Source organism: Larus michahellis, chromosome 3 (assembly GCF_964199755.1).
Source record: "Larus michahellis chromosome 3, bLarMic1.1, whole genome shotgun sequence".
Classification (NCBI taxonomy): domain Eukaryota; kingdom Metazoa; phylum Chordata; class Aves; order Charadriiformes; family Laridae; genus Larus; species Larus michahellis.
Genome location: NC_133898.1, coordinates 52,160,268 through 52,186,208, shown reverse-complemented (window position 1 = coordinate 52,186,208; position 25,941 = coordinate 52,160,268). Strand labels below are relative to the sequence as shown.

General features: G+C 41.1%; 2 protein-coding genes across 5 annotated transcripts in view; one reads left to right on the top strand and one right to left on the bottom strand.

Annotated features, from left to right (window-relative positions):
- The first annotated feature begins 4,140 nt into the window (after positions 1-4,140).
- On the top strand, positions 4,141-10,454 carry FAM89A (family with sequence similarity 89 member A). Its single transcript, XM_074580167.1, has 2 exons — positions 4,141-4,457; positions 8,405-10,454. Exons 1-2 carry the CDS (start codon positions 4,206-4,208, stop codon positions 8,561-8,563), a joined length of 411 nt encoding a protein of 136 aa, XP_074436268.1. The 5' UTR covers positions 4,141-4,205; the 3' UTR covers positions 8,564-10,454.
- ARV1 (ARV1 homolog, fatty acid homeostasis modulator) overlaps positions 5,636-25,941 on the bottom strand; it is a 32,637-nt gene continuing 12,331 nt past the window's right edge. The window contains exons 4-9 of one of the 4 annotated variants that reach the window (XR_012586163.1): positions 24,592-24,816; positions 23,882-24,101; positions 21,751-21,794; positions 17,651-17,879; positions 16,418-16,559; positions 10,582-13,554 (exon numbers count right to left, since the gene is read on the bottom strand). Coding sequence is in view for 1 of the 4 variants with exons in the window: in XM_074580166.1 (XP_074436267.1) it covers positions 23,995-24,101; positions 24,592-24,816 (332 nt within the window). In the remaining 3 variants the exon portion in view is untranslated. Of the gene's footprint in view, positions 7,213-10,581; positions 13,555-16,417; positions 16,560-17,650; positions 17,880-19,108; positions 21,456-21,478; positions 24,102-24,591; positions 24,817-25,941 lie in introns of those variants that run through there. The other 3 variants (XR_012586161.1, XR_012586162.1, XM_074580166.1) reach the window with 3 other exon arrangements.

Here is a 25,941-nt window from a genome sequence, read left to right as displayed (position 1 = left end):
AGGCACTGGAACAGGTTGCCCAGGGAAGCTGTGGATGCCCCATCCCTGGAAGTGTTCAAGGCCAGGCTGGATGGGGCTTTGAGCAGCCTGGTCTAGTGGGAGGTGTCCCTGCCCATGGCAGGGGGAGTCGGGACTAGATGGTCTTCAAGGTCCCTTCCAACTCTAACCATTCTGTGATTCTATGAAAAGCAAAAGGCAGACATCAGAGACCACAACTAAGAACATTGCTTCAGAACAGGGTCCATGCAAGGACAAGGACAGCAACTGGTGAAAAAACAGAAACAAGGGCAAGAGGAAGAGGCTGGGAGAGCAAATGGCACACACAAGGATTTATAACCACAAGAATACCATCAAGAACTTTAAACTGAAGCCTGGATCCCCAAGTCTACGTATTTCTGTGTTTCTGTCTGTTAGTTCTGAACCCCACAGACAAAGGCTGAGGTGTCCTTGGGTATCTATGTGGTAGCAGACCTATAAAAAAGATAAGAGCCAACTATTGCTCCTGCTTACTCATGGAGCTTAAATGGGAGGATCTCTGCTCTTCATCCGATACCGCTTTGCTAGGGACCTAGCTGGAAACCACTGTGTGCTAGAATATACCTGGGTTTTCGCTTTTTAGGCATAGATATGAAAATATACCTGAGAAAAAAGTGTCAAAATTAGGACTTGACCATTTTTATTTAAAACCACTTCTCTGGTGAAAAATGATGCCTAGGAATTGAATGATCTTTAGCTGAAAATCTAATTTCTGCTTGGATATGCCACTACGTGGCGTCATATATCAGATACCAATTATACCCAGCATCTTCTAAATTCTCCGTAGCCAAACGACAAAATTTCATGTAATTCCCCCAGCACCACAGAACAGCGTGATCTCTGTTCCTTCACATCAGTGATAAAAACCACAGGCCTCAGAAGAAATGGAGTGTGTTCAGGCATTCTGACTACAGCAGCAAATGGAAGAGTGTGTCACTAATTATTAATTTGTCTTCCATAAGCCCAGTTTGTGATACCTGGATCCTGACCTGTCCTTGACAAGCAATCCTGACTGCAAGTTAACCCAATGAGTAACATCTTGCAAACACAATAAGGACTTTAAAAGGCTGATGGCACTGACAGATGAGCTCTGGTGCATCTTGTTTGGCAAGTTTTGAGATATCCCTGCTGCACAGCAGACAAAATATGCCATTAGCGACATCACTGAAGAATCCGGAATCTTACTTTAAATCTCTAATGAAGGTGGCTTTAAGCAAAGATGCTGGTCTGCACAGGGTAGCTTGAAGCAGAGGCACACATCCTTCTGTCTGTTCTGTCAGGCGGAAAATCATCCCTAGGAATCACAAACCAGGCACTTAAAATTACTAGCCCTTTTTTACCATGACCTACCTTTAGCTCCCCGTGTCCTGGTTACAATGTGGATAACAATACCACCTTCTATCACCAGGTTGTCGTGAAGAAGAATTCATTAACATTGGTAGACAAGTCAGTTATTAGAAGGGAAAGTATCATAGAAACGGCTGTAGGAAACAGTCTTAATATATCAATTCAAGATACGCTATAAGAGTGTACTCAAGAGACTATTCAAGATCACCACATTTGGAAAGAGGAATGTTAGTAAATGATGTACAAATGATACACAGGCATCGCGTATCCTCATAATGAATGAGGAAAGGAAAAACCATCACATATGAACATGTAAATTAAAAATATACCATAATGCGTTTGCGTAAAGAAATGGTATGGGACCTCTCTTCTGGCACTTCCTAATTCTTTATGACATAAACTACATGTATTTTTAATGTGGGTTTTCTTAGGTAACATCCTCAGCAAAGGACAGTTTAGATAAGTAGCACATTTCTGTAGCTCAATTCCAGGAACCAACAAAGACTGAGAGGTTTATACAGCCAACAAAAGCTTACTCTGTAACCAAAAAGATACAACTGCAAAAGATTCTAGCTTCCATTATCACCACATTATAACTAGGTCACACTAAATAAAGCAGTAGATTTAGATTTTAAAGGATAGTTATGAATTTAATATGACTGAAGGCTAGACAAGGTTGCCAACTGCGAGAAGGATCAATGAGAAGTCAAAAAGTAATTTTTTTTATTTTTCAGATGACAAAGTTGAGCAGGAAGCGAGCACAAGAATTTTTGCAATAGTAAAGATATGGCACCAAGGTACCTAAACGACCTGAGTGTGAAGAAAATGCACTTAGAAAGTAATGAGATCAGGTAAGCTGAAAAAAATAACTAAGATAAGTTGGTCTAGATAAAATAAGAATATTCACAAGCTTTTCCAAATAGCTGTCATCTGTGAAAAAAGTGTGGGGGGGAGTGCATTGGAAGGAGAACAAATAAATGTATTTGCTAATAAGCAGGAAGATAATACAGTGCCTACATCCTTAGCAAACGGAATCAGTATTTTTGCTGTCAGGCACCCTTGGCCTGGAAGGACAAGGGGTTTGTTGACGCTTTTAATCAACAACAGGCATGGTTTTAAATCCTTTAGTTTCATAAAGGCTATCAGCGCTATTTTATTTTTCACAATCGACCTGGGCAGAAGTGGCATCATCAGGGGAAAAAATATCATCTTGATTCCAATGTACAAAGCATGAAAAAGCACATCAGGTTGTCTGAAAAATCAATCCCTAAAGTAGCGTGTAAACATGAATAAAGATTGGCAAAAGCTTCCTCCACTGTAAGCGGTTTTAAAACAATTGTCACAGAGCCTGACAACATTTAAGCCATGAAAAAGGCATGCGAGTCTGGGAACAAAATGGGAAATAATGTAGAGGCTTAACTTAAAATCACTATATCTGGTTATTTACTGAAGAGAAAACCCCACGGGCAAAGCAGGGTTGTGGCAATAGGACTGCACCTTTAATCAGTCTGTCTTTGCAATGGCAGCACATTCCCATTTTATACTCTGCTTCAGTTTGGATTTTGAATGATCCAAAATTGCCGTAATTTATTCAAGAGACTCCAGCGATACCAACATGTCAAGGAAACGGGGTGTGTGTGGAAATAAAAGGTGCAGAAAAGCACCGAGAGCTGGCACACTGAGGCTGTGCTCTTGTGGTACCAGAACCATGTGGCCGCACTGGCAGTGCCAGGGATTACATCCCCCCTGCCCAAAAACACCCTGTCCTGCAGCTTGGCACCTTTGCCATCAATCACCCTCTCACCAGAGTGCGTGGATATTTAGAATCATGGATTCATCTAGGTTGGAAGGGACCTTTAAGATCATTGAGTCCAACCATCAACCTAACACTGCCAAGTCCACCACTAAACCCTGTCCCTAAGCACCACGTCTACCCGTCTTTTAAATACCTCCAGGGATGGGGACTCAACCATTTCCCTGGGCAGCCTGTTCCAACGCTTGATAACCCTTTCGGTGAAGAAATTTTTCCTAATATCCAATCTAAACCTCCCCTGGCGCAACCTGAGGTCATGTCCTCGTGTTCGATTTCTGTAAGCCAGGGCAATAAACTGCTCTGTGAATACAGCTGGAATAAAAACACAGAACTATCTCCCAGATTGAGAGATTTGATTCACAGAGCAGATACACCGAAGTTTGTTTTGTTGCAAAGCTTGGAGATAAAGACTTTTGACCCAAAGCTTGGCTGTGAGGACACGAAAGCAAACAAACACCTTGGCGGGAAGATGAGAGCACTTTGCTGTTATCGGGTGACTGAAATCATGCCATCGCCACAGTAGCCTGCAGCATGTAAGCAGCTTTCATGCTTGCTTTCACTGCACTTCATCCCAGCCCGGCACCCCGGGATCTAGCCCCGGGGGCTCAGCCCCGTCCCCGCAGCGGCCTGCCGCTTCTCCCAAGCCCAGGAGCGGGCGGCTGCTTCTGCGGAGGACAGGCCCGCCGGTCTCCGCCCGACCCCCCGCGCTGCGGCGGGCAGCAGGCCGGCAGGCCGCCGGGCCCGGACGGAAGGGACGCTGACCACTGCTCCCCACCGCTTCTCGCCTCGCCTCAGACAAAGCCGCCGTGGTGCGGAGCGGCGGCCGGGCCCGCCCCCCGCCCGTCCCGCACTGCCGGCCACCTGCGGCCCGGCCTCCCTCCGCCAGCCCCCGCCCCGCCCGCCGGGCCTTCCTCCCCGGCCCGGCCCGTAGGCGGGGCGGGCTCCGGGCGGTGCCTCCCGCAGCGGGGCCGAGGCGGCTCTTTCCGTCGGTCGCCGCCGTCGCCGCAGCATGAGCGGGCCGGGGCTGCTGGGGCCCGGTGGCGGCGCGGGGCTGCCGCCGCTGCCCAAGAGCCTGAGCGGGCTGCTGAACTCCTCCTCCTCCGGCGGCGGCGGCCAGGGCGGGCGCTGGCGGGACCTGGAGCGGCTCTACGCCCAGAAGTCCCGCATCCAGGACGAGCTGAGCGGCGGCGGCCGGGGCTCGCCGCGGCCGCCCAAGCCTCCCAACCTGGACGCGGCGTTGGCCCTGCTCCGCAAGGAGATGGTGAGCGGGGCGGGGAGGGGAGGGCCGGGCCAGGCCTCCGCGGGGGCGGCGGACGTGGCCGGCGGCGGCGGGGGGCGCTGCCGCCGCCCCACGGCCTCCCCGCGGCGGGTGCGGGCCCGAGCCCGGGCCGGTGCGGCCCCGAGTAGCCCGGGACGGCTGCTGGCGGGGCGCGTACCGTGAAAGACGCCGATGAGGGCGTCGGGGGAGAGGGGGGACCCCGCCGGCCTGCCTCGGGAATGGTGGGGCTCCTCCGCCGGCGGGGTGGGAGCTGTTTAACCAGCGCCGCGTCCAGTGGCATCCATTTGAACCTGACACCCATTTAAAAAAGCTGTCGGTTAAAAAAAGAAAAAAAACAAGAAAGGAAAAAAAGCATCAGCCCTGATTCATTCAGTTGAAGTGAGGTGCGATTAAACATCGCTTTCTTCAGGACTTTGTTTTGATGCGGCGTTACGAGCGGCGTTCCTCCCGGCGACCTGGCGCACCTTGTGATTAAACACTGATTGGGGTGTTGGCGCTTTGCTGGTGCAGCTGCGGTTGTAATGACTAATAACAACCTAAGCGTTGTGCGCTTGGTATTCTGGACCATATAAAATGGGATGTGGCTGAAAATCTGCCCATTTTAAGGCCCGTTTCTCATGGTAAAAAGGTGTGCGAGCACAAGAAACTCTGCTGAAGGGCCTTTCTGTGGGCTTAGAAAGACAATGGTGTGTGTGGAAATCGTAGTCTGACACCAGTGGTTCAACAAGTAGCTCAAATACAGTTTGAAATATTATTAAAACTGTGTATTAGAGTTGCCAGTTTGCATTGAAGCGCAGGAGACACAAGTGGGTATCCACCGCTGGGGCATCTTCTACAGTGCTCAAAGGGGAAACAAGGATACGATCTTAGTCATCGTAATCCTTTCCAAAAAAGCAAAGATTTATAAAAGTCTAATCTATTTTTCCTAATGGAAAATCAAATTAGATGCTTGTTAAAGTCATTTGACAACTAGACTTCTCCTTTGATACTCTGTTATCCTTGATGATAACTTGATAAAACACTTCTGAAGAAAAAAAATACTTTATCTCTGAATGCATCAGAGACTGTAAAGCAACAGTCTCCTCTGTTCCAGGTGTACTTTTTTGTGGCCTGTACAAATTAGAGAGACTCTCACATACTAATAGGCTGCCTTTCATCAAGTAGATAATAGCACTTTATTATTTATATTGAACACTCTTTTTTGCAGCAGTCAAAGATGGCACTTCTACTGAGTAATGAGCTTGCTTTAAATTTTCAATAGTGAATGAGGAAGAAATGCGTAGCAGCATCTTCCCCTGCATGATCAAGCAAGGTACTATGTATGTAAGTTTCTAAAGATGAGAAAGTGATGGATTTAGATGCTTTGGAGAGGAGGGAGGAGAGGAGAGCTCACTTTGGAACTGTGATTCTGAGGAAGAGTTGATCGCGTGGGACTGTGCATTATAGGTTGTCTTGTAGCTGCTATGATAAAACTCTAGAGTCAAATGCAGATTGGCTGGGATTAAAAACTATATGCTTGTGCTAGCAGGCTTGGACATTTCTTCAGGCTTTTGCTACCTTGGGGATCGTTCTTGAAAGTTGTGAAGAGCCAGAGGCTGCATTTTTCTCAATAGACTTAATGTTCTTGTTTGATTGTTTGACGCTAGTGGCAGCTACAGAAAAATAAGATACTAAATGTAACTATTTGGTGTTAAGGCCTGTGAAGGTAGTTCTGCAGAGCAATTTCTGTCTTGGAGATTGGTCTTGGCATAGAACTGATCTTTACAGAAAGAGCTGAAGTGCTTTACAGAACTGCAACAGGAGATCTGCTGGTGAAAATGCTCCTGCATTCCTCAGGAGAGGAAAAAACAGTCATCTGTCTCCAGGCTGAGTTTTCTGGCTCAACTCACTCCTAATCAATCTTTGAGCAGTTCTTCACCACAGTCTTGTCCTTCAAACATTTATCTCTGATGCAAGCCTGCCTGGTGGGTCTCATGTTCGCACATCATAGCGTTAAGTCCAGCTTCACAGCATCCTTTCTTACCTGAGGCGAGCAGTTTGTGTAGGTGGGGCAAGCCAAACTTCATCGACTACCACCTCCAAAGGCTGATGTTCTGACTTTATTCTTGGGTAGGTAAACAGTCATTAGCTTAACAAGTCTGAAGAAATTACTTCAGCAGGGCTAGGTGGAGGGTCAGGATATGGTACAAATACCTCTCTTTTATTTTGCCTCCTCCAGTCTTGTTTGGTTCGTTCCTTTTTGTTTGACAAATTTTTGCAGAAGGAGATTTGTACAAGCACTGGTTTCCTCTTACAGAATAGAGAGAAGGAAGAGTAGCATATGTTTCCCGCGGAGTGCATGCTTAAACAACGAGGGGAGAGAAAGTTGTCATGTTCTTTAGAGAGGAAAATGGAGATGGGTAAGAAAAGCAGCATAGATCCGAGGTGGTGGAAAGGCTTGTCTATAAACTTCTGGCAGCTAGCGCAGCATTCCGCGTCATGTCCTAAAGTCCTCATGTTCAGTCTGTATGGGACACTGTGTCTTGGTTTCATGACCTCACAAAGTGTTATGTGTTGGCCCTGAAAGATGCTGTATCCTATTTTTCTGAGTTGAGATGGCGTTGTGGTGTGTGATACTTCCCCACCCCCTCCGTCTTCTTTCTTCAGAAAAAGCAGGTGATAGGATAGTTCAGCAATGCCAAAGGAAGGTCTTCATGCTAGCTTCTTGTGGTTTTCTTGTGTGCTGAGTGTATCTGTCCTTAGAATTTAGACATATGAGGAGAGATTTTTGAGGTAAGAGTTCTCATTCTGGGTAAAATGTGGCCTGGCGTTCAGGCTGCAGTAAAGGCTACTAACATACATTTATTCATTTATTTATTTCCTCTGAACATGAGTTGTAGCAAAAACTTTTATTTGATGAAGCTGAGGCGCTCAGTTTGATGAAACTGGGAACGGCCTGTCAACAGCTATTTGAAAATTTAGGCAAAAACGCCTGCTTCTCGAAAATGTTAAATTGGGTAGTGGTTTTAATTTACTGCAAGGCAAAACCTAGATTTAATTTGATCTGACCTGGATAGGTGACAGTGTCAAATGAACTCTCTGTTTTGCTGCCAGAGAGGGAAACTGCTCTGAGTTAAATGACTAGCCTTATTTTGCTTTGCAGTGCAACCTACTGGTTTTGTACCTGACATAAACATGCAGGCTACAGGGTAACATTTTTTCAAGGTTGCTCCCGATATTTAATTAGCTCTGGAACTAATACTTTTAGAAGTTTGGGGACCAAAATATTAGGCGCTTCATTATAAATCAAGCCTGTGCTTGAGTAGCACGTGAAAATATTCAGATTTGCAGGCTGCAGTGTTTTGCTGCCTTCAAGTAGCATGCTGTATTGTGCTAGACGTACTTAGACTTGTCAGATGCCTATATATATCGATACAGAAGAGAAAATTATAGCAGAAGATAACTTAGCTGGGAGGTGGAAAACCGACCAGAGCTCCATTTGCAACTTTTAATCCAGGGCATTTTAAACAAAACCAGAGAATTTATGATACTGTGTGAGAAAAATGTGTGAAAGACACAGAGTGTTACTGGAAAAGCATGTCTCTTGCATAATGAGGAATAGAGTTTATGAATTTATCTGTAGTGCTTTGGATAGGAGTAAACTGCGTATTGGACGTTAAGCAGGGCCTTGTAATACGACAAAATCTTGAAGAATACTGTGCTCATGTTCTGCTGTATTGCATCACATTGTTCCTTGTTCTGTTGTCTAGTTTATCCCATGGGGAGTCTGTCACCTTAGAAAATGAATTGTACTTCCATATTTCGTAACTGTTCAAGGCAGAAAGCAGCTTGATCCTCTTGTTTAGCAATGAAAGCTATATAGCATTATACTGCCAGTAAAATCACAATTGTAATACTGATTGTTTGTTTGTGTAAATTCTTCCCCTCAGGTTGGCCTTCGGCAGCTAGACATGTCATTACTGTGTCAGCTGTACTCCCTGTATGAATCGATTCAAGAATATAAAGGTGCCTGCCAAGCTGACTCTAACGCAGACTGCACATACGCTCTGGAAAATGGTTTTTTTGACGAAGAGGAGGAATACTTCTAGAAGCAGGAAGATTCACCTCCAGGCTGACCGAGGTTCTTTTGTCCTCCTCTCCCTGTAACACACCTCGGCAAGAACGACTGGAATCTGTATGAATCCCTTTTCCTGAGAAGGAACACCCAGCTACCCCGAGTTGTGTTAAATTCACTTATTTTAACAGGCTGTCAGTACAAGTTACTCATGCAAATACCACTTGAGGAAAGTGCTGTACTCTAACTTTTTGAAGAGTCCTCAGACATGCTTGACAAGAGTTTTCAGTTTAATTTGCAAGGTGGGTGTTTTCAACTTACAAAGGTTGGTAGCTTATAACTGGAATTTTAATCGTAGAAGACAGCAGCGACTTCCTGACTTGTAATAACTTTGTAAGGGGGGAGGGAAGCCTCCGCTGTGGTGTAAATAGCTGTAAGTGATTTTTTTTTTTTTTTTTTTTTTTTGGTCAACGGTATTGATAAATGCATTTTGAACAGGCATCTGGATGCACGCACATCCTCAGCTCTACTAAGCTAGTTCTGCTCTTATCAGCTGCATCCAGTTTTGTACTGGGTGGATTGTTTACACAGTTTACTTTTTTTTTTTTTTTCTCCTTAAGCTAATTTTGACTTTTCCTTATTCCTAGCTTACAAGCTGTACATGCGATAGTGAATGTTATCAGCAGGTTTTTTTCTGTTGATCTAATTCACTTTCTTGGTACTTGTCACTTGGCATTAACTTTTATACTGTTGTCTGGGTTTCTCGCATCAGCATAGCTCTTTGACCTGCTAAACTCTGTTCTGAAATGGTTTGCTTAGCTTTTACTGTACTGCATAGTAAAAGCACAGATTCAAACATAGTCTGTCTGCCACTGTGTGGCTTGGAATAACATGAACTCTTGTGCAAGTGTTCTTGATCATATGAAGAATAAGGAAACCTCTCATATGACAAAATGGGACAAATTGCAATATTTTATACTGGGTGAACTTTGTTTCTGTAAGGGTAGACTACAGCTCTTTTTAAAAGTGCAAAATAAGTATTTTGAGCACATACTTTGCATATGTTAAAACTTTTTATACTAACTTGTTCTTTGAAGTATAACTTATTTTTGTTTTCAGAACTTACTAAAGCAGTCGGTTAAGTTTTTATTATTTCACAGTGTGTACATGTAATGCTTAATCAGCTTGGAAAATGAGAGTTGCCAACTATCTGAGTCTTCACCCTTCTCTATTTTAAGTAAAATCAGCTCCCAACGCAGTTTTCATTTCTTAACTTTAATTCTAAAGATTGCTGTAAAGCACAGTGCCTGAATCTGGACACAAGCTAATAATTAAGGGCTTAAATCTCAAAGGGGTTTTGCATGGTTCATGTCTGGCATGCATACAGTTTACAGAAAGAATTGGAGGTCACATTCTGGGGTAGCTCCTCTCTTAGTTTTTAGCGAAGGCTAGGATGTTGCAGTGATAAAAGCCAAGAGACTCCCAGGGTGGAGTTTTTGTGTATTCTCTCTAAAACTGGCTTATTTTAGTGGAATTTAAAGGCCACAAGAGTAAAGACTGTGCTGTAATTGTGTATGTGTATAAGTTATTAATCTAGTCTGTGGCAATGGTTGGATTTTTTTTTTAAATGCTAATTCTGGTCTAATTACTTGACTCACCCAAAACTAAAATGAATGATAAGGCAAACACAGATAATCCAAATGGCTACATCTATATTTAAAAAGTTGTGTGCGTATGTGTGTACATATGTATGAGTATATATACACACATACGTACATGCAAATTTTATGCTTTGACTTAAGAATGTATCGGCTTTGACTATAATTTGCTGTGCTTTTGGTATTTAGATGAGGCTTTTTCTAGTCTGTTGAAGTACTACTATTTTTTTGCTCTTGCCCAAAAAATAAAAAGCATGATGTTTAGCATATCTTTTTAATGTTGTGTGTATTTTAATTTACCATTTCAATGAATCCAAACCCTCCCCCTTTCCCAATCTCCTCCTAGAGAAACTAGGACTAGTCATCACCGCTGGATTGAAGCAAGCAGTTTTTAAATTACAGTGGAAAAGGTTTTACCTGCCTATATTTGGAGTGGGAATTTCCTATTTCTCTGTCTTAATTGGTTTTTAGTTGTTTTTGAATTCAATGGGGAAAATCCTGTTTCTATGAGAATCAAATATTCTGTTTTACACATCCTTACACGGTGCCATTCTTTAATAGTCCCACTGGTGACAATGGACTTGAGCAAAATTCACAGTACTTTCTCTTATATAAATGAAACTTAAAAAGAAAAATTATTTCTGTTTCTAATTTTGATGCAGCATGCTTGTGAGTTGGCGAACGTGGAGTGTTTGGCTTGTAGTTGTTGTACCAAGAGAAGCATAAAAGTCTCAAGGCATCACTCCACAACATCATCTGCCCTGGAAAAAGGATGGATTATTAGGACTTGCTAAGTTTTCAGCACCTCGTCTCCTTTTAATAACACCTTTTTGCATGGGAGAGAAGTTATATTCGTAAGGCAAATTCAAATGCTGTGAAGGCTGGCCAGCTAGACAAAGGTTTTAAAAACAGTAAATTTGTTACTAAGTCAATAAGCAGTTGTTCCAGAGGCAGATTTCCATGCCTGGTGTTTCAGTTGGGAGCTCTATTTCTTCACCACGTTATAACAGCATGAAGTAGGGAAATTGCTTTGAAAGAGAGCTTAAGTTAAGAGGTTATTAAGCTTAAGCTTAAATACTGAGTAATTGTTACATGCAGCTTCAAGTCAGAGTTTGGTTGTACACATGACATAACAAGCTGTGTTACTACAGAAGCTTGCTGTCCTTGGTCCACACCACATACCAACAGCAATCCCTTCCCCATTTTCACACTGTAACACCAACTTGAATTACACATAACCTTTTAAGGATACCTTTTAAGGGTATAATGAAAGAAACTCTTGAAAACTTCCCTACCCAGTGAATACCGCACAACTCTCTCAGTCCCGCGCAGCCAGCTTAGCCAGTACTGAGCTGGTGCAGGAAAAGCCAGGTTTTCAAGGAAACGAGGACAGTCGGGCTCCTGCTGCTCAGAGATGGAAAACTGGGAGTACAGCTGTTTGGAAGACAATCTACCATGGGTAACTCTTCACTGGCCTTTCTCCAAAGGGCCTACAAATCTGGTAAAGTGGTTAGAAATAAGGAATTATTAGGTCTGTGCTAACTATATTTGAAGATTTTTTTTTTTTAACAACATGCCATCCTCATTTTATTGCTATGACAACTGCAGAGTTATACAGTCATTACATCATGTCTAGCCCCTTTGAAATCTTCTTAGTCTACAAAAAGAGAATAATCTGGAAGAAGCGCTCCACTCTTGAGCAAGAGGGTGTCATAAAAAAAAAAAAAATTATAGGTGGCTGATGCCCTGGCGGCTGTAATAGAGTGGCTGAAGGCCCAGCTTCAGCTCCTAGCGAATTTACTGTCAACCCTATTCATTTTAGCGGGGATGGACTTCCAAGCAGGGATCTTTCCCTGAAGTCAGGACTGCTGCTCGCTCTCGTTTATTTCCAACGCTGTGGAAGAGCTGCATGGTATCTCCAACAACCCGTGATAACACACAAGAGGTATGCAAATCCACACTGCAAATGTTTTCAAAGGTATTACTTGGTAACGCAGTGAAACTTGCAGTAGACAATCATTTGAATAACTTGTAAGAAAAGGTCAGTGTTGCTTCACAGGAAGAGTCTTCCAGTAAAGGTGGGGCAGAATTGCACAGGTAGCTTGGACTCATCTTTCAGATGCTCGCTAAAGTTGAGTTTTTAATATAAAATCTAGTGTAGTCATGTGAAACTGGAAGACTGGGAGGAACATGAAAAAAATTATTGTATTTGTAAATAATAATTCGGTTCCTCATTGGTAACAACATAATTTTGCATGAATTTCTAAAATAAGTTGATTTAAAAAAAAAAAGCTTACATTTTCTTATAAATAATTCGGTTTGCAAAATTTTAAATGCAACAAAGAGAATAGCAAAAATACCAGCATCTTTATGAAAAAGTTGATCAACTTAGTATCTTACTACTTACCTAAGGTCTTGCCTCATATTTAGTCTGCTTCCTTAGGAACCAAGGTTTATGCAATGACTGTCCATGCATTTTCCATCAGTCTGTTTGCTATAAACTACATCTGATAGGACGGAAGTTGGAAAGTTGCTCTGTTTTTATAAGCCTTTTAAGAAAACTAGCAGCTGGAGGACGAAAGAGACTTGCTGCTTGCTTACACGGACAGAATCCCAGGTAAAACTCACCTTTTCATTTCTGTTTGGCTACACCGCAGACAGAAAGCAGCAGCTGGGTGCTCCCCTGGCTGCCGGCAGCTCTGTGGCACCTGTACTGGGCACCGATGGGCGGTGTGGGGGGGGAGGTGAGAGCCTTCATCGTGTCTTTTAGCGAGTAAGGACGAAAACTGGGGATGCAGCAAAGGGGAAGGGGCCCAGGGAAGCCCCCAGACATTGCCTTCGGGACTAAGTTGGATGTTGCAAGGTGTGGGGGTTGTGGTGAGGGATCTTATAGAGCTTTTGGAGGATGGAGGTTCGCACAGTTTGGAAGGAGATGCTGAGGTCCTGGGTCACAAGTTGTTTAAGATCCTGCGTTTCATTAGGTTTGCTGCTCACAGCTTTGGGGGATTTTTCGTGTCCTTTTTCAACCTGTTTTAAAGCCTGGGTATATTCTACTTGTCATGTATTTTTAATGTTACAGTCATTCGTTGCAGGTAGACAGTTTTGCTTAACTGGAAAGAACACATTTGCCTTGCTGCCTCGCTAAAGGCATTAATTTTGTTTGAGGAATTAGGTTGTTCTAAGGACAAGGGGTACTAATTCCCACACTCCGTCCTTCAGCTGACCGCTGGGGAGGAATGTGAAATGGGAGGATTAATCGGGTACGTGCCAAAGGGAACCCTATCAACAGGTCTTTTCTTCTCCAATGTGCAGCTCTGTGTCCTTCAGCCACTTCGAAAGAATTTGCTCCTGTTTTTGTGATACCTGCCTGTAGAGGATATATTATCAGAGTAGTTTTGGGTTCATATTCCTTTTCATATACTACATGCATTTTTGCAGAAAACACTCCTCAGATGTACGTTCTCCATCCAGTTATCTTTGTTGGTTTACTTGAAGCTCCTAAATTTAACTCTAGACAATGCTGCATGACCTTGTTCCTTTTCTTATCAAACTAGTTAAAAGTAATACGAGCTAATGCCCTGTATTATTTGCAAAGTCATTTTATATTGATTTTAACATTTCCTGGGAACTTCAAAGCTTCCTAACTGGCTGTTCTATGGTCCTGGCGACCCTAACCATGCAATTAGCTTTGCAAATGTCCAGGGTCTGCTGCAAAGACTAGTTTCTGCCCTGGCTTAAAGAAGCTGGGGGATCTGTGTGTAGTGGTCTGCACACGGTGACAAACTCTCCCAAACTGAGGTTTTCTGGAAGAGCGGAGGTGGCCCCACAGAACCCAGATGTTCCGCACGGCAGATGGGCTGGATTAAACTGTAGGTGAGGCTTGATGTGTCCTGGACTGGTGCCTGCAGCTTGTGGGGTGATTACTCCTTGTAAGGAAGCAGTAGGATTAGCAAGGAGTTCTCACTCCAAATGACCAGCAGTGAGTTTGGCCGTTTGTTTTTAAATAACGCAGGAGGGGATGAATATTCACTGCAGAAGTCTGTTTCCCTTATTTTTCTGGCTCCCTTTCATCCTTTCTGTTCAGGAAAATTCATTAGATGAATGTGGAAACAACCAGCCCTGAGTAATGAAGCCCACATCTGATTTCAGAGGAATGTGCTTTTAGCAGTAGAATTTACATTTTTCAGATAAGGTTGGTATGCAATTTAAAGAGACAAACCCATTTGCTACTAAAATATGCAGGTTTGTGACTATTTCAATCTTTCACTGAACTTTTGCCACGATTTTTAATGCATTCATGCTAAGCCATTATTAAGATAATGTCTTTAAGAGAATGTAATCTTTGAGAATTCCTCCATTTAAAATGAGAGGAGAAATCCTGTGGAAATCGCGGATTATTAGAATTTTAAAAAATGTGACCAAAGCAGACTGTTTAGAATTGTCAGTGCGTAGAGAGTTCAATCCTGTGGCAAACCGCTGCCTTAAATTCATGTTAGCAGAAGTAGTTCAATCCTCCTCGCAGCGCTAACTGCTCTCAGAAATCACAAGCATTTCTTCTGTGGGTCAGAAACGTCCCTGTGATTATCTGGCTAGACACATGAGTAAGAGTTTGAGAGCTCATTTTGGTTCAGGATACCAGGGACTGTCACAAGCAATAAAATTGCCTGTCTGAGCCCTACCAGCTCTTGCTTAAACTCTTCTGACTCGTCAAACAGCAGAATCTTTTAAATCATTTACAAAAAGGCAACATAATCAGGTCGTTACTTCAGTTATAAAAGCACCTGGATGACAGGGACAGTACACTTCATTGTTTTTCCTCTCAGCTCGACCCTTTACAGTGTCTTCAGTTTAGCTGAATCTGGAATTTAACAAAAACCCATAGCACTATTTACTTGTATTGAAAGCCCTCACAGCCTGCAATTTCGTTAGGGTTGCTTAAGATATTGGAAAGTTCAAGCAGGGCATGCAGAGGTGAATTAACAAGGCGTGACGCAAAGTTTTACACAGGTAAAGTGCAAGCTTAAACAGGACCACATGTCTAACTTGTTCCATTACTACAAAATAACATCATAGGTTGTTCATATCGTGGGATATTTTTTTTTTTTTTATATGCTACACTATACAAAAGGTAAACTACTGAAATATTAAAATAGTTGTTTGGTATAGGGGAAGGACATTTTATCAGACTTGGCTGAAAGAAAAATAATACATCGAATCAGAGTGAAAATGAATTTTTCATAGCACTACAGTATCCTGTTACCGTTTGGTTTTTATCCCGTATGAACACAGCGTGTCTATATTCTCCCTGAGATTCTTGATATTCCTTTTTCTTCTGTTTACTATTGTACAAATCATGTGCAATCTTGGCTTGTGTCTTTGAATTACCCTTGCTCTTTCTGACTGATGCTTAGTCATGTTGCTCAAATTGGAGAAGCATTTTCTTAAATACCTTGCATCATACAATATAACCTATATAGAGAAATGGAATATATAGTGCCTATTCACTATATAGTTTATACCTCTCTCTGTGTGCATTTTTAGAAGAGGGAAGACACTTATGAACAATGCTCTAGTGTATTTTGGGGACCATCATTGTGCTTGCATAAAGGATTAAAATTTCATGATGAGAGAGGTAGAAATTTGCAGTAATCTCTGTGGGGAAGAATGAATTTTGTTTTACGCATTTCTTTTATCCTGTCTCATGTCCTTTTCCATAGGATTTGCTTGAGGTCTGAGTTTTCATATGTAAATAGATTTGTCTTGTCTCCAGTGCTTTATGTGGTTACACAATAGGACTTTTTTCCCCTGCGCCACTTATCACTGGCCAGTCATTCAAAAAGTCCTTTCTATTCCTATTGCAAATGTAGTACTGTTCTAGGCTTTCAGTGTCACTTCTTCTCATAGAGAATAAAACTCTTTTCTATGCCTTTGAATGCAGGTGTGTATGGACAGAATACGTCAATCAGTATTAGAGAAGCCAAGCATATCTCACTATTAACGCAGACATTAATTTGTAAAAGCATCTGCTTAAAAGTGCGCTGACCATGGAAATTTACACTACAGTTTCTTTTGTAAATTAGAAGGGAGTTTGTACAGATGTGTTTATTCTCTAGGAACAGAGATCTCAATTCACTGTGCTCATTCTCTGAATTAAATGCTTTTGCTTGTAGGCAGTGATCGATATTTTTGTTTCAACTTAGCTGTGTGTAACCCAGTGTGTAAGTCCTTACCGGAAGCCTGAAGTAGATCCGAATAGGTACAGGCTGCCGTATTTATTTAAAAGTCTTAAATGCTTTGCAGTCCTACAGTCAAGGAGTCTGTCTGATGGATTTTCATGTTGCAGGGGGTAGCAGGGAATTGGAAGCTTGCAACCTGAAGAATAAAAGGAGGGGGACACAAACTTACTAAAAGATAAAGTCACCATCTTCCCAGTGGATTCCTCCAGTAAAATCTTGTATTTTCACATAATTGTATTGCTTGAATAAATGGTCATAGTTGAAGAACAACTGGGCACCAAACTGCCGCTGCACGCAGGAAGAGCTGACAGGTCTCCTAATTTAGGACAGGCGGCTTAGCTTTGGTCCCTCAGAGCCAGGATCTCTGCCTGACAGTGAGAACATCTGTCAAGAGCATCCACCCAGCCTCACAGCTGGAGGAAGGACCAGATGACCCCCGAGTTCACTTCTAGCCCCGTCCAATTCTGTGAAAACAAAACTGTTGCCATCAGCGGCGGCAGAGGCAGCTGCCAGCTCAGGACAAAGAGCTGAGCCTTCGAGAGCAGCTGCTGCGAGGAGTTTAGAGGAGCCAGCACTTTTCGGTATAATGGCATGAAATTACACACGGCACCTTCCAGCCTGCCATTAAAACAAGGAAGGATCCGCATGTGAGGGCTTCCTGCTTTGCCATCCTCTATCAGGATGTATTGTAGAGGATTAAAAACACCTCTCAACTTCTTATCAAAGCGCTCCTGCAGCCAAATTAGATTAGCATCACCATGCTGGCACTTTTTAAATGAAAGCAGATGAGTAACAACAGGGGAAGGGAGACATGATCTGTACATGTTTCTGGTGCTGTTTTATCAAGGACGTGACTCTATTTTTTTTTTTTTAAACTGATACAATCTGTCCTGTTCACGATAGTCAAACTATTGTGAGGATAAGGTGCTTTCTCCCAGGTGGCATTTTTTTTTCAGAGTAGGACCTTTATATGGTCAGAAGCTGCACGCTTTCATGCATAGATAAGGCAGAAAATGCACCGGCTGCAATGATTGACCTTCCCTCTCTCCATCTATATATATACATGCACACATCATTTAGCTAAATTGCACAATTCCATCGAGCAGGAAGGTTTTTAGGGAAATATCCACTTAAAATGAAAGAAGCGTAAAATAAAGTTTGAAAAGATGCAAGTTTTAATACAAACTAAGTCTTGTCATGTGGTTATGTAGAGAAACGAATACCTACCATTGTGTTCATCCACAGCAAAGTTAATTTGCTTTTCCAAAGGAAAGGTTTTGCATAATATGTCGACCCTTCCTGAAAAAATTCTTTGCTAATCAGCACTGTCTTATTTTCAATTTGCTCTCTGCCAGGACAGAATAAGAGATGGATTGTGTTTTCCTTGCTGTGCAACCCATCTGCCATTTCCATGCTCATAAGTAGGAGAAATGTCCTCATCGGGAAACAAAGATTCCTGTTGAAAAAAATCGATAAGGAGTATGCTTGCAGTGATACATTCACTTTCGCTCCCTATTCTGCAAAGTCCAAGCCATTTTTCCTGGTGCTGGTATGTGGCGCTTTCTTTTGTGCTCTCAATGGAGAATGTTTTATTCCTAGTTATTATTACACTCCTGATGACTTTTGATTACTTTTGATTTCTGGCCATCAAAAGAACACTGTAGTCCTACTGAGAGAAAGAGATGCTATCTTTGCTGTAGCCAAGACATGATACATTAGTGGCTTTGAAGGTTAGAACTAAAGCATTATACTGGAAGTGAAGTGAGACACCAAAGAAGGGATCAAAGTTTAGGAGCGCTGCATGTATGACAGCATTGGATGGGCTACAGCATGCATGGCTGGGAATCGCTATAAACTTAACACCCACGGATGCTTACAGAGTGAATTAGCAGTTCTGAGAAGGGAATGCAAGGTGAGTAAAAGCGCTTCTGTGTTGTTGGGATTTTGTTTTCTTGTTTCAATTTGTGCAATGTTACTGGATTCATTACTGCAAAGATACTGACAGTTTGTAATTTATTTTTTTAAAATAATTTTTACGCAAAAGCATCTAGCTCAAAGCCTCAAACTGTCACATAAAATACCTTAATTTTCCTTTCAGATAGCTGAAAGTAAGATCAGTTTATGTGCTAGCTCCCTCTCCTCCCAGTTTTTTAACTAATTTCATATTTATTTAGGCACGCAGCAGCTGCAGTAACTTAAAAGTCACAATAAGGGATTTACGATTTACATCTAAAAGTCTTCAGATATGTCTGTTATAGAACGGTATGCCAGCAAGGGTGAGAATTGAATCTTCCCTTAACATAACAACAAAGACTTCTTTAAACATGTCACCTTCAATATTCACATCCTCTGGCCCCTGGCATGTCTATTTCAGTATCATGGTGTTGACTGACTCCCAACAACCGGCAGCTGAGAGGACTTAATGCTTTTCATCTTTTTAACCAGACATGACCAAATTAATCCTCCTGTGAAGGTGGAGGTACAATCATTTTATGGAGCCACATATATGACTTGCTCAAGGTCACAGCAGTAGTTGGTCTTAGAGCCAGGATTAGGATTCAGGTCCTAATTCAGGTCCCCACTCCTCTGCTCAGATAGCTATGTCAGGCACTTCTGTGCAGCTTATGGACAACAGTTCTTTTGCCCAAAAGTGTACTCAGAATTACAGTTAGGGATTATAAGAAGTTATGGGGGTTAGCTGTATTTATTTCTGCAGCAGCCAGCACGTGTACAAACTGTATGAGTTCACACTCTTATCCTACTATGTAAAAGAATTTAAACCACATTTTTACCCAGGAAAAAAACCCCAAACAAACCCAAACAGCACCTGTTATCCGAATGAACAGCAATTAAAACATCATCGTCAGTATTTCCAGCTGCTTTGCAGACCTGCCATTTATTTATACAGGGCTCTAAAGAGCTTTGCAAATTTAGGACAGCAGATCATGTTTAGGAAAAAAGATTTTACAAAGCTCCTCGTGTTCAGATCTTCTTTCTAGCCACCTCAGTAATACAGTCAGCATTATTGGAAAGACTAAGAAGGTCAGAACAGCATTATAAGAGGCAGAAGAGAAAACAGGAATCTTGTTATATACACCTTCCTGCAAATTCTCACTGCAGCAACCTGGGTTTCAAATTAATTCAGCCACAAAATTCCTATTGATTTTTAGCAGTAGAGGAATGAATGCATTCACTATATCTTTTGCACCATGGATTTTCTCTGAGCTCACCAAGGCTACTCAGAATAATCCCGTCTTGCAGGACTGTTTATGTCTTAAACAAAGAGATGCTGTACTAAAATAATTTGCATTTTATAGCTTTCATGGTGCATATATTGAATTGACTTTGATCCCAAGTCACCAAAACAAGTATTTTGTGACCTGTTTTTCACCACTAACTTCACTCTAACACTTCTCCAAACTGAAAATGAATGGTAATTTTAAAAGCTTGAGTTTGTGATTTTACAAAACAAAAATTAATCAAAGAATACACACTCACGGTGCTTTTATGTTCCTTCCAGTTTTGGAAACAATAGTGCTTTACTTTTCAACTCCAGATGGCACTGTGGTGCTTAACGCTACCCAACTGGGGGAGAGCTGATGGATTGCAAAAGCATGCAGGCTCCTGAAAAACAATGGCTTTCTTGTTCTATGAGAAATCAGCAGCTAATAGCTTTCCAGTGCAGATGTCCTATTTTACTTTCAGTTCGGTGAAGACTGGGCTAACAAACGGCAGTTTATATGCCTGAGACACGACTTGTGGAAGAAAGGACTCGCTTGTCTGTGCTTGCATGAGGTCATGAGGGTAGTAGCACTTGCTTCCACCAGCCACTACTGCAGAATGAAGGAGGAAGATCTGCAGTTGCACAGCTCTTCCTATTCACAGGGATTAAATCTATCTCTCTGCAATTGGTAATTCTTCTCATAAAAGTGTATTTTCAAGGATAGAGTGCAAATCATTGAAGTAATGAGTAACTTTCTTAAGGAAACCCATAGACTTTACTCTTTGGAAGACATCCTTTGCCATTTCATATTACCACTTAGACTATTACAAAAATGTCTACAATAAATAATAGTCTTCTTTCACGTTCATCCTTCAAAATTTAGGAGTAGGATGTTCATATATTTGCTTAATCATACACTCATCTATACTGCATCTCTTCTTACATACGAATTTTTCTTGAGATTCTATCCCCTTAGTCTTCTCAACTCTTAATTTTGTAGAAGTCTGCCTGACGCCTACATTCTTTTAAGCCCTTCCTAGCTTATATGCTAATTCTCCAATTTTATATAGAGTAATTTCTAAATACTTGTTACCTGACCTATGGTCCCAGTTGAAGTTCCCAGCTCCCACTGTGCAATCACTAAACAGTTGCTCAACCCGAGTCTGAATAACATCACTGGTTCTTCTGTGCATTTCATCCAACAGGATTCTAGAATTTGCTCCGTAGGCCCATGAACTTCTCATAGGCCATGATAACCCTTTTGATTCCAAGCAAAACTCAAAGAGTTTACATGGGTTTATTTGCAGGCTGTTATATTTTTAACTCAAGTCAAGCCTTTCCCATAAGTTAAGGAAGCAACTGAAGATATATAGAAAGGGCAGGCTATTTGTCATACATCAATGACTATTTCATTACAAAGAGTTTATGAAAGAAGAGGAGCTCAAAAGACAAAAAAGAATAAAAGCAAGACTTGTTTTTGAACAGGCAGGACCTTAAAAATAGTCTTGGTTCTCTCAGGCACCATATGGAATCCTTTTCCAAAGGCAAAAAAAAAATGCACACAGACCTACACACACACAGAGGGCATCCTAAAGTTCCTCATGATTTATGAAATATTAGTGTATTTGTCATGTTAGTTCTGGTAAATGAATAGCCATAAAACCACAGAAGGCAATGTCCTACAGTACTAGACAATAACGATGCCTCTGAAGACTGACAACCTGTACAACATCTGCTTTCGTTCCACAGCTCTGTAGCTCTTCATTTTCTTCTCCATCCTCAGTTGCACAAGGACAGTGGTGGCTCCTGCTAGCATTACAGAGTGTATAACTGATATGTTATTGGCAGACATGAGACAGACAAGCATTTCTACTTTCGGGATATGTTCATGTCCATTCTAAGCCTTCTGAATAAAACTCATAAAATGTCCAGAAATCAATTTTTTTTTAAATTAAAAATAAACTTTAATTTAAGAAAACTGTTCCCAAACAAAATTTACATACATTGTATTTACAATTTTACTGCTGACTAGGTAATATCTATATTACATGTAATGCCAAAATCTTCCCCTTGCATTAGTCACACTTAAATGGGCTTCACTCACCCTTTAGACTGAAACCAGTGCCAGAGTAGACAAGGGAGAAATTTCTGAAAAAAGATAAAAATCTTTTGTGTATAATCACGACAAGATTTAAAAAGAAAATTAAAAATCTAACCTGAGAGGAACAAACCAAAGCACTGTTGTTACATCATTAGAAAAATAAAATTGGCAGTAGAAAGAACACACATTTCCTGAAGAGGGACACACAGAGTAGTGAGAAACTACTGGCTGCAATAAGGTCATACCAAGATGAACACAGAGGTGGGTAAAAGCCAAATGACAACTACAATAACAAACTGGCTTTGGCTCAGCAGGCACCAGCACTTTCCTAGTGCATATTCTTCTGTCATCCCCTCTGCTGCAGCACAACTTCATTCCCTCTTAAACTCAAGGCAGAAGGTGAAGAAGGAAAATGAAAGCACGCCTGACCAGCATCCCTGAAGCTTTTCTAAAAGATCTACTGCTCTTTCCCTTTGCACCCACTCACCCTGCAGCCTCCGTTGCAACGCTCTGTGCTGGTGTTGGGGGAGGAAGATGAACGCTACTCAAAGCACCTTTGGCAACATACTGTTTTTAAAAAAGCTTTTGGGGGTGGAGTATCTCCCCATATCTAATCATATACAGCAAAGCACGTTCTAAGTACTGTGTTGCCAAAGCTTCTGCTCAGCCAGTGAGCGACTACACACCTACACTCAATTTTCTGGCCACTGATTCACACCAGTAGCAAGGTGGATCCCTCATACACCCTCACAACTATGTGCTCGCTCGGGCAGCTGCAGTGCTAAACTGTCTCATGTACTTAAGAGGTGCGATTTGGGTTTTGTTTTTGCCTTCTCTAGCCATACCATCACATGCTCAGAAAGATGTCAAATTTAACACAAATGGCACGTGAGTGGTGTCAGTGTCTGACCTATTAAAACAGGATCAGCAAGCATTTGCCTTTCTGACCAAATAACTTACCGTGGCATGGGCAGTTGCATCAGACAAACATGTCTGATGTCTTCTGTGTCATAATCTAGACTTACTCTAAACCTGTTTGGAATTGAAGATGGAACTTGAAGATGTTGCAAAATGTTATTTGATGCATTTTGCAAAACACAGATGAGACTGCATCTGAGGAAAACGAAGAATGGAAGTAGTACCTACAGATAGCATAGCCTTCCAGAACTGAAGCAGGAGAATTAAACATTGGATGGAATGTAATGGAAATTGTGCAAAAGAAGGAGGTTCGTGTCCTAATTACTGTCTTGTGGAAAGTAATTCTGCCAGTTCCTTTGTGGGCCATCCAGCCCTCTCTTTGCCTGCTGGGGAAAAAGGTGCAGAACTTCTATAAATGTTTGTTCACTAATTTAGGCCTAAACATGTTTTGGTTTTTTGTTTTGTTTTGCTTTTTTTCTTTTTTTTTTTCCTAACAAGTACTACTCTATTGCTGAGCAGCCTCATACTTCACTGTTTGCTTCCACTAAACCTGCTGCCAGATGAGGGCTGGCTGCGGGGGATGTGGCTTAATGTTAAATGCAGAAGCAGCAGTATTCCAAACAACCTTGTATGCTGGGGATCAGAGCCCCTTCAGTCTGTTTTCAGCTTTCAGAACAAAGCAGCAGCATGTATGAGATCACATAAAATTTCAAGCCAGTTAAAACTATAGTTCCTAGAGACTACTCTAGCACTTGTTACTTTATTATTTTGGATCATTAGACAAGCATTCCAGAGAATGCAACTTAGTTTTCCCACTGTAGTTTGACTCTGCAATACTTGACTCTTCTCTAATAAAATGCTTGCATATGTCCACTTCTCTCTTTGAAAATCCGTTTTTGCGGAAATATCAATTTTGGCTTTTACATTTTTCCACTGACTCTTTTCCTTCCTCTTAAGGGAACGATTCATCCTCCTCTTTCTGCCAAAATGCAGTGACTGGAAGCAGTGATGAGCTTTTTTAGTGTACCTTTTTTGTTACAGCCAGATTTGTAAAGCTATTCGCATAGTGACACATTCATATTTTTTAATGGGAAAATAAACAAGCTAAGGCTGAAGATTTATGGCTCGCCACATTAAATAGCCAGACTTCTACAGTTTCTTATTTTAACTCATCCTAAAACTGTCTACACTCACCACTAATGCAAGTTTTTGTTACCTATCACCTTCTTTATCACTATGAAAATAGTGTCTTCGGAACCTGCTGGCAGACATCATTCTTAGAAAGTGATCATCACGTTGTTGGTATTTCTTCAGATCTGGGTTGACATTTCAAACATCCCACCCCATTTTCTGGAACAAGTAAACCACGCCATTTTCCAAAATTAATCCAAAGAAGATGGCCAACCAAGGGAGCATTCGGTTCAAGTTCAATGTAACTGCAAAAGAAAACAACAAATTTATCACTTACCATTTCAGAAGATCATAGAAACCATGTGAGAATTCATATTAATTTGTATGTATACGAAATCACACAAATCTTTTAAAAGCCTGCATTCCAAAGCTATACATAAAATTAACATGAAATTTTCATTTTCCAGACACACAAAGAATTCTATTTTATGTTTCAATGATCCATGATGAGTTGTCTCAAATTCTAACTGATGGATATAATACAGCATATACAGAGATGATGGTAAGATAAGAGGTGTTTTTTCTTTTTTTAATGAAGTATTTTTTTTCATTCACTTTCTGTTAAAATCTAAATAACACAGTTTTAAGCTAGAGCTATTTCAGTCACATATCTGATAATTAGAATTACAATCTTAATAATAATAAATTAAAAATTAATAATGACTTCTATAACAGCTGCATTCTCTCACACACGTTCTATACAAATAATGTAGTAATAAAAAACCAAAAACATACCTCTAATTGCCTGAGAGTTTGATATCAAGACAAACACTTTTATAAATGCAAGGCACAAAGGCGTGTAGTCATGTTCCCAAATAACAGCTGGAATTAGCAAAAGCTTTCCATAGCTGGACAACAGTAGTGCTTTGAGAAGTAAAATGAAGTCAGACTTTGTTTTCAGCATCTCAGGTCTCATCCACCATAAGGTAATAAAAATGCCAACCAAAAATGAAGTTTGTTCTAAGAGAAATAAGAGGAGTTCGAAAGAGAAAATGAAGCGCCAAATTCAAGTCCTTTTCTGGATGAATTTCAGTGAAATGATGTGTCCCAAATGCAACTGAGCCACTGCTATTTAAAAGACTTAGCAAATATGATGATGTCCTCCACCCCATCTCCTGTGTTCATTTTAATAGGCAAATAATACTATTACTTATGTAAACTAATTCAGTAGCATGACATTCAGAATAATTCTATCACAGAATTCTATCTGTAGCATTGTCATACTCGTAATTTCTGACACCATACAGCACAGGAAGTTTAGCATAAGAACCTCTTTACTTTTCCTTTTTAACAAAAGGAGAGGTTTTTTACAACTGTCTGTTAGCCTGTAAAACAAAATCCATACTTGTTTTCTTTGAAAAAGTCACCAGCAATGAACCTTTTCCATCCAGCATGAGAAAGAACACTAGGGTGAAAATATCATTGAGCTATTAGACTTTTTTTGACACCGCGTCCCTGTGTAACACCGGAATTAATGCAGATGTCAAAGCAACTCTCATGACAACTGTAATAGATGAATTACTGCTGAAAAATGAGTTCACACATTTTTACTGACATGTTATGAAAGCCTATTTAGAGCAACACTAGATAATAAATGACTTAAGTTAAACTCTGAATGTCTAAAGGAAATACTAGTTTTAGTCTGCAGGCTTGATTTAAACACTATCACCAGAAAAAGTATGAGAATAAAAGTATTAACCAAAATAAAACAAAAACCCTCCCCTGCCTTCAAATGTTGTCTTAGAGCACAGAAGTATTTACTATTTACCAGTGATAACACTGCTCTGTATCTTTGTGTATTCATTTAAAAAAAAACACCACAGATACAGCTTTTCCCAATTATTATTTACTTCTGTAAGGATCATCCTTAATGTTTTATCACCCTAATGAATAATAAACCTTGAAGTCAACATGAAATATGGAATAAGGCTGAGCTCTACGCTGATCTTCAAACTATGTAAATGGATTCAGACAAATATTTCTAAATATTGCCACTTTTCAGTGTTTTGATACCTAATGCTGATCATATCAGTATGAACTGTAATCAGGATCAAAATATGCATTTACATTAAATGAAGGCAAGTT

Excerpts from the sequence above, each read along its gene's own strand:
- FAM89A (XM_074580167.1), top strand. The coding sequence starts at position 4,206 with ATGAGCGGGCCGGGGCTGCTGGGGCCCGGTGGCGGCGCGGGGCTGCCG. Across the intron at positions 4,458-8,404 it reads CCCTGCTCCGCAAGGAGATG|GTTGGCCTTCGGCAGCTAGA; the intron begins GTGAGCGGGGCG and ends TCTTCCCCTCAG.